The sequence below is a fragment of the Calypte anna genome, chromosome 9 (genome assembly GCF_003957555.1).
Source record: "Calypte anna isolate BGI_N300 chromosome 9, bCalAnn1_v1.p, whole genome shotgun sequence".
Lineage (NCBI taxonomy): Eukaryota > Metazoa > Chordata > Aves > Apodiformes > Trochilidae > Calypte > Calypte anna.
The window spans coordinates 4,539,625-4,548,026 of NC_044255.1; the positions used below are offsets into that span (position 1 = coordinate 4,539,625).

The 8,402-nt window shown below is 53.7% G+C and overlaps 1 protein-coding gene across 1 annotated transcript; it reads right to left on the reverse strand.

The window, feature by feature from the left end:
- Positions 1 to 3,779: 3,779 nt before the first annotated feature.
- SRPRB (SRP receptor subunit beta) lies at positions 3,780 to 8,008 on the reverse strand. The gene is made up of 2 exons (XM_030456437.1): positions 7,925 to 8,008; positions 3,780 to 5,619 (listed from the first exon to the last, which is right to left on the reverse strand). The coding sequence occupies exons 1-2, from the start codon at positions 7,969 to 7,971 to the stop codon at positions 5,403 to 5,405; spliced, it is 264 nt and encodes an 87-aa protein (XP_030312297.1). The 5' UTR covers positions 7,972 to 8,008; the 3' UTR covers positions 3,780 to 5,402.
- Between the last annotated feature and the right edge of the window lie 394 nt (positions 8,009 to 8,402).

Here is an 8,402-nt window from a genome sequence, read left to right on the forward strand (position 1 = left end):
GCTCTGTTACACGTGAGAAATTCCATCGAGGGGCTGGAACAGAATCAAGAAGCAGCAGATCAAAGCCTTTAAATACCAATCGCCTGGTGAGTATCCATTACAGATCCAGCCCTTCCACTCCTCCCTGGCTCCTGCAGAGGCTGGCACCCAGCACAGATCAGGATCAGCTCCCGTGGGAGGAGGATGAGCGGACATAACCCTGCACTGACAGGGCAGCTGGCACTGGGCTGGCACTGGGCGGGCACTGGGCTGGCACTGGGCAGCACAACGCTCTGCAATATTGATGGGGCAGTAGTACAAAACACAGGGACCTGGTCTGGGCCAGGACAGGCACCACATGTCTCAGGTTAAGCCAAGAGGTGAGCCTGCTCCAGGGCCAGAGCTTTGCAGCTGTGGCCAGGGTGGGATTTTGCTGCAAGCCCTCTGAGGGTTGGATCTTTCTCTATATACCTCTTTCTCTCTGCTGTTTGCAAACCTCCTGTCTGGCTGGCTTGTCTCTTGACTTCAATACCACATGTGCAAGGCACAACTCAACAGTGTCCAGCCTGCCCATTCCCTTTCTTGACAGCAACCTTCAAAGTTATTCCCAGCACCCGTGGCTAGCTCTCATCAACAAGCAGAGCCAGGTTTTCCAGTGCAAGACTTTCCACCCTGCTCTGAATTGGTGGCCTGGGGAGGCTCAGCTACCACAGTGCAAGGTAACACAGAAGCTCCTGTGGGGACTGTCCTGTGCTGAGGCCACAGGGGTGCTCTGAGCTGCAAGCAGACACCAGTGTGTCCACAATGCAGCCCACTACCCACCAGCTGCTGCTTGGTATCATAAAATCATAGACTGGCTTGGGTTGGAAGGGATCTGAGAGGTCACCTGAGTTAAAGCCCCATGGGCAGGGACACCTCCCACCAGCCCAGGGTGCTCCAAGCCCCATCCAGCCTTCAGCATTGCCAGGGATGGGGCAGCCACAGCTTCTGGGGGCAACCTGGGCACCCTCACAATGAAGAGTTTCCTTCTTACATCCAACCTAGACCTAAATCTACCTAAATCCAATCTTTCAGATTAGAACTATTACCTACCTCTTGTCTTATCACTACACACCCTAGTAAAAATTCCCTCCCCAGCTTTCCTGTAGCCCCTTCAGACACTGGAAGGTGCTCCAAGGTCTCCTCAGATCCTTCTCCAGGCTGAACAACCCCAACTCTCAGCCTGCTCCCATAGCAGAGCTGCTCCAGCCCTCTGATCATCTCTGTGGCTCTCCTCTGGACTCACCCCAGGAGCTCCATGTCCTTCTTTATGTTGGGGGTCCCAGAAGAGGCTGCAGTACTCCAGGTGGGATGTCAGAGAAGCAGAGGGGACTTCTGGTCACCTTGCTTTTGTTGCAGCCCAGGACACAATTGGCTTTCTGGGCTGATGTTGGGTTTGCTGTGTGATAGGTGAGCAGGTTGAGCACTGAGTGACAGGGAATGGGGTCACATCAGGCTGGTGACCAGTCACTAGTGGGGTCCCACAGGGCTCCATCCTTGGCCCGGACCTCTTCAGCATCTTTATCAATGATTTGGACATAGAAATGGAAGGAATTTTAAGCAAGTTTGTGGATGACAAAAATTGGGAGGAGTGGTTGACTACCTGGAGGGCAGGCAGACCCTGCAGAGAGACCTCACTCAGCAGGTTGGAGAGGGAAATCACCAGCCTGAGGTTTAATAAGGACAAGTGCCAGAAAAGGAAAGGGGAAAAGGAAAGGAAAGGAAAGGAAAGGAAAGGAAAGGAAAGGAAAGGAAAAGAAAGGAAAGGAAAGGAAAGGAAAGGAAAGGAGAAAGGGGAAGGGGAAGAGAAGGGAAAAAGGGAAGGGAAGGGAAAAAGGGAAGGGAAGGGAAGGGAAAAAGGGAAGGGAAGGGAAAAAGGGAAGGGAAGGGAAAAAGGGAAGGGAAGGGAAAAAGGGAAGGGAAGGGAAAAAGGGAAGGGAAGGGAAAAAGGGAAGGGAAGGGAAAAAGGGAAGGGAAGGGAAAAAAGGGAAGGGAAGGGAAAAAGGGAAGGGAAGGGAAAAGGGAGGGAAGGGAAGGGAAGGGAAGGGAAGGGAAGGGAAGGGAAGGGAAGGAAGGGAAGGGAGGGGAAGGGAAGGGAAGGGAAGGGAAGGGAAGGGAAGGGAAGGGAAGGGAAGGGAAGGGAAGGGAAGGGAAGGGAAGGGAAGGGAAGGGAAGGGAAGGGAAGGGAAGGGAAGGGAAGGGAAGGGAAGGGAAGGGAAGGGAAGGGAAGGGAAGGGAGAGATGCCTCTCCATCTTTCCCCCTCTGCCTTTTTTCTACCCCTTTCTCTCTGCCTTTTTGTCCCTCACTTTCTGCTCTTTGCTGATTTTTTCTCTGCCTTCTCTGCTCTTTTTGCTCCCATGTTTCTGCTTTCTGTCTCTTCTCCCTGTCTCCCTCTCTCTGTTGTTGCTCTTTGTATTAATGTGCTGCAGCTCTTCCTTCTCATTAATAAATAGCTTCAGTAATAGTTATTACAGACAATATTTTTAGCAATAATAAAAAGAGTGGGTTTATTTTTTTTCCCCTCCTATCATTGTAGCTCTTCTCTGTTCTCACTGCCTTAGGGTTTCCCTTTTCCCAGTCCCAGTGTGTGTGTGTGCAGCAGTTGTACCTGGGGGCTGGGAGCTCACAGAGAGAGTGAGGGTCTGCATGGCACAGCTGATACCCCACCCCCAAAAAGGAAAGGAAAAGGGAAAGGAAAAGGAAAGGGAAAGGGAAGGAAAAGGAAAAAGGGAAGAGAAAGGGAGAAGGAAAGGGAAAGGGAAAGACAAGAGAAGAATAATCAGGGGGTGGTGATACCTGTCTGTGATGCAGATTCCTTGTTCTGTTCCAAAGCTGCACCTGACACACTGATGTCTTTTAGGGCTGGGCACTCCCAATTGCTCCATCAGAAAATCCCTGCTGGAATTCCACTGCTGCAAAATTCAGTTGCTGAAAGAACCCTTTAGCATTGTGCTCTCCAGTTCCAGGAGGCAGGGAACCTTTCCTGGCAGTGCTGGAAGTACAGGAGGCAGCTCCTGACACTGTCCTGCTGGGTCCATGTGTACAGAACCCAGTCCAATGGCCAGCAGAGTGCCTGGCACTGAGTGTCCCCTTTGTGGGGGGAGTCCTGGGTGGGCTCCTGGGAAGTCTCCTATGTCCTTTTGTCCAGCCCTCCTCTGACATCCTGTTGGGCAGCAGGTCCAGCTGCTTTCACCCAATTCCCATTCCCAAGGCTCTGTGTTCCTTGGGGTTGTTCCCTGTGATGCTTGCAAAAGGCCTGGACACAGAAGCACCATCCCATTATTTACTTCCAGCAGAGCCTTCCTCAGCCCTTCACCCAAGCATGGGGAATTGTTTCACAAATCAGAATTTCATTTCAGTGGAGATCAGCTCAAGGAAATTCATAATTCCCATAAGAATAACTAAGGTTAATTCCACAGCCATCAGCCTGCCACAGGATTTGAGTTCTCAGGGCCTCCCCTATTCCCCCTGGACTCTCCCTGCCCAGTATGGGATTGGAATATAAATACCATATAATGCAGCCCAGTGTAAAACAGTGCAAAAACAGCCAACAGGGGAAAAGATGTCAGGGAAAATACCACAGCAGGGACCCCCCTAACCCCTGGGAGCAGCCAGTGGGCATTGGGACACCTTTGGGTAGGATCCTAAGGCTCAAGTGCCCCCCTCTCTTCCCCTTCCCCTTAATTCTGCCCGTGCAGATCTGATGCCACCGAGAAGAGTCAGGGCAAACACAGACTGAAGACTTGAGACAAAACAATTGAAGCCAAGATTTTTTTAATTTGAGGAATACTTTCAGTAAGAAGGGCTTCAAACCAAGCACAGCCTCAAGCTACCTTCCCCCTCCTTATGCCAGCAGAGGTGCTTGGGCTCTGCTGTTCAAGAGCTGGGTCTGTGCAAGCAGAGGAACCACCAAAAAATGCACCAATATTCTCACTGCAACACTGGGGGTCAAAGCAGGCAGCTAAAGGGGCTCAGAGCACAACCACCACGTTCCAGCAGCAGGAGAGGTAAGAATAGAAGATAGTTCATAAACAGAACCCTCCCCACCTCCTGCATGGGCAGCAGGAGAGCTGCTGGGTCCCAGGACTGGAAATGCAAAGCAGAGGTCTTGGCTGAGGACTCTTGCTCTGCCCAGCACCTCTGACACTTGGGAGGAAGATGATGCCTCAGGTGGGAAGGGAAAGACCACAACAAATCAGTTAAATGACAAAGGAAGCATCAAAGGAGAGGAGAGAAAAGGTCTGGCAGCTACTGAAGCAACAACCACATCACCAGAAGAGCTTTCAGGGCTGCAGGGCCTCCCAGCATGCAGCCTGGAGATGCTGCATAGCAGTGGCACCCATCAGGGCACAGGGCAACTGTGTTTGCTCCAGAGCTGCTCAGGAAGGGGAAACTGAACACCCAGGGGCTCCTCTCCCACCTGCCAAACACCACAGCTCCCTCTGGGGACTCAACTTTCCCCCTGACTGTGCCACAGCTGCCACCCCATTCCCCACACCAAGTTCTTCCTGGAGGAGGGGATGGGCAGGGGGCTGATGCCTCCCCAGGCATTCAGGACTCTCCCAACCTGCCCAGCCCAGAGCTTCAATAACTGCTGCTTGGAGAGTTTGTCTGGGGGGGGGAAAGAGTCTGGGGTATGGGAAGGAGAAGCAGAGGTGGAAAAGCTTTCAGAACACAGCCTTCACCTGGAAAAAAAACTCTCAGGAAGTGCCCAGGAGTGGCACAGGGGACACAGGCAGTGCTGGTTTGGGCACTAAACAGATCACTCCAGCTGCACAGGAATGGGACTGCACCAGTATGGAAGAATGGGAAGCAGGGAGACAAAGGTGAAGAGCAGCTTCTGATCTCCTCACCAACTGCCCAACACAGAGGCACGTGGCTGTGACAGCAAAATGGTGTGCAGGGTGCTGGCAGGCACTGCTGGGGAAGAACCTGGAGTCAGGAGGAGGTGACTGCAGCTCTGAGAGATGCCGGGGTCACAGTGCTAAAGGGAAGCAGAAGATTTCACCCAGACTGCAATCTGTCAAAATCTTTCCTAATCTGCCTGGCAGCTACCAAGTGAAAAGCCTAAAGAAAAAGGAAAAGCAGCAACTATCCCAAAGGGAGATAAAAGGAAGAGAGGAGATGGGAAAAGAAATGCTGCAGTGTGAGAGAGGCAGTCGGAGGAAATGGTACCAGCAGTGGGGTGATGTTGCTCCCTGGTGCACGGGCAGCAGAGGAAGACACAACACTGCTTTTCAGCTTAGATTTCTTCTTTCTACAGCAATTTGAGTGCTTCAGACCTTTTTTTTTTTTTTTTTTTTTTTTTTTTCTGTCCTTTTAGTCCTGAAGTGTTCTGCCCCTGGCTTCCCAAGCCTCTCCCTCCAGCCCTGTCCTCCTCCCCTCAGGCAATCCTGGCCAACCATTTCTCCAGGCCCTCAAAGTCAGCATCTCCCTCCTCTCCCTTGCTGCCCCGTGCACTGCACTCCACAAATTCCACCTTCATGGGAAGTTGGGAGAAGTCAAAGTCCTTGCCCTTCTTCCCCAGCTGGGCAGGGCCTCCAGTGCCTGCCCCATCCAGACTGGTGGGGGCTGCAGAACGGGTCACTCGTAAGGTGTTGCTGTGGGCAGAGAAAGGGAAAAAAAGAGTCAGGAACTGCCCCAGGGGAATGTTTCCTACAGCAGAGCTGCTGGGATGGCTGGATGGAGGAGAGGGATAGAGGGGAGGGATAGAGGGGAGGGATGGAGGAGAGGGAGGGGAGGGACGGAGGGGAGGACGGAGGGGAGGGACGGAGGGGAGGGACGGAGGGGAGGGACGGAGGGGAGGGACGGAGGGGAGGGACGGAGGGGAGGGACGGAGGGGAGGGACGGAGGGGGGGGACGGAGGGGAGGGACGGAGGGGAGGGACGGAGGGGAGGGACGGAGGGGAAGGATGGAGGGGAGGGACGGAGGGGAGGGACGGAGGGGAAGGACGGAGGGGAAGGACGGAGGGGAGGGACGGAGGGGAGGGATGGAGGGGAGGGATGGAGGGGAGGGATGGAGGGGAGGGATGGAGGGGAGGGATGGAGGGGAGGGGTGGAGGGGAGGGGTGGAGGAGAGGGATGGAGGAGAGGGATGGAGGAGAGGGATTGGATCTCCTTGTCCACACTCCCCAGGCCTCCAGGGCAGAGGCAGCACAGGAGATGGAACACCCCAACATGCACAGAGCTGCTGGGGTCTGACTGCCTCTCAGGTCCCCAAAAGTGAGATGGGGGTGAGCCAAGGGGCTGCACCAGGACCAGATGCAAACAGAAATCCCTCCCTGTGTCTCCTGACTGCTGCATCTTCCAGAGCTCATTGCTGGTCACAGGGAGGGGGGTGCTGGCCTCCTCTCTCAAGTAAGTAACAACAGGACCAGAGAAAATGGCCTGAAGTTGCATCAGGGAAGGTTTAGAGCAGAGATGTGGAAGAACTTCTTCACTGACAGAGTAGTCAGGCATTGAACAAACTGCCCAGGGGGGTGGTGGAGTCACCATCAATCCCTGGAGGGATTTAAAAACCATACAGATGTTGCACTTCAAGACATGCTCTAGTGGCATGGTGATGGTTTTGGGTTTTTTTTAATTTTTCTTCTGGGGGGTATGTGGATGGCTGGGGGGGTGTGTGTGGATCTCAGGAGGATTTTCCAGCCATGCCAGCTCTGTGACTCAGTGACAGAGCAGTTCCTGCTCCCAGCCATTCCCTCCTCCCAGCCTGAGGAATCCCAGAGCAGACACCTCCTGGGCTTCTCCACCTATGCAGAGAGGAGGGCAGCAATCTGCCACCTGCAGGAATATCCCTGCTGCACACAGGACACCAGCAGCACATCCAGGGAAAGGCTGTTTTCCTGGAGAGCTTGCAGGCAACTGGTTCCTCCCTGCCCAAGAGGAAGGTCAGGAGCTCAGCTGAGGAGAGGCAGCACCACACAGAACCCTGGTGCAGCCTGCTGGCCACACTGGTTCCAGAACCACAGAACCACTGAGGTTGGATGAAGACTCATCAAAGCCAACCCTAAACCCAACACTGCCACATCCCAGGGAGATGTCTGTGCCTGGAGACCAAAACAGCTGAACTCCTCTTCCTGCCCCAAAAGCCCCTTTGTGAGGCTGCCAACTACAGCCCAGCCAGCAGGAAGGGAAAACATCCCCTTCAGGGGGTGGGCAAGGACGTGCTGGAGAAGTCCAGCAGAGTGCAGGAGCTGCAGATGCCTCCCAGAGGGGATTAACCCAACTGTCATTGCTCTCCCAGGCAGAATCTGCATGCACAAACTACATGTAGATCCAAAAAATCATCTCCTGCTTGGCCCTTCCCAGCTGCTGACACTGCAGGGCACCCAGCAGACAAGGCAGCACAGCCTACAACCCACTTTTGCCTTCTTCCACATCCTCTTACAACTTAAAACAAAAACTAGCAGCAGATCATAGACCCTTTGTCTTCCCAGCTGAGTGTCCTTCCCTGTGGCTGTCAGCAGCCCAGGACAAGCAGGATGGAGCCTCCCCAGCCCTCAGGCTTTGCACACCAAACACTCTGGCATTAGAGCAGCACCTCAGAAACAACCCTGGGCCAGTCCAACCCAGCAGAGCCACCAAGCTCTTCCCAGCACAGGAATTCTGACATTTGGAAGCCCCCCACCCCTGTCTCTGTCTGTATCCAGGAGAGGATGGAGCCCTGGAGCTATTGCTCAGCCTGGGGCTGCCAGGTCTGAGGAGAGGGTTGGGGTTTCTCCCAACCTGCAGCTTGCCAGGAGCAATCTTCTCTCCTCCTGGTTACACCCAGCCAGACAAACCTCTTTTTCTGCTCTATTTCTTCACTGAACTGAGATGTGGCTCAGGGGAACCCACTGAGGTCACAGACAGAAAGGGGGAGAGAGAGATGTTCAAAGGATTTCAGATCCTATTTCATACTTACAGCTCCTTCTCCAGCTGCTGTTGGATGAGTTTTGCTGATTTTGCCATCGTGACATCTAGAAAGAGAAAAGGCAACCAGCTCTCTGGGTCTGTGTCAGAACTCAGAGCCTGGGTCTTCCTCCCACAGCATCAGGTTGTTATCCAGGAATCCACTCCTTCATTGGGAAAGTTTTAGGGATCTCAAAAACTGGCCCTTTCCACTTACTGGATGCTCCTGCTAGTCCAGACAAGAGAAAACACAATCCTGGCAGCTAAACTCCTGTCTGATTTTAACACTGAAGCTGCCACGTGCCCAGGGATGCTTGGTTCCACTGAAGCCAATCCTGTTTTCCATCACCTGCAGACTCAGGATGAGCTCTGCCTGCCTCAAAAAGCTCTGCCTCCCCCACGTGGTGCTGCTCTGCAAAGCTCCCACAGACACCTGACCTCAGAAACATTCCTGCCAACCACCCCCAGCTTACAACTCATTCCCAGCTTCC

Bases quoted from the DNA above. Each gene is read 5' to 3' on its own strand.
- SRPRB (XM_030456437.1), bottom strand. From the start codon at position 7,971: ATGGCAAAATCAGCAAAACTCATCCAACAGCAGCTGGAGAAGGAGCT. The intron at 5,620-7,924 runs GTAAGTATGAAA...CTCTGCCCACAG, and splicing joins CAGCAGCTGGAGAAGGAGCT to CAACACCTTACGAGTGACCC.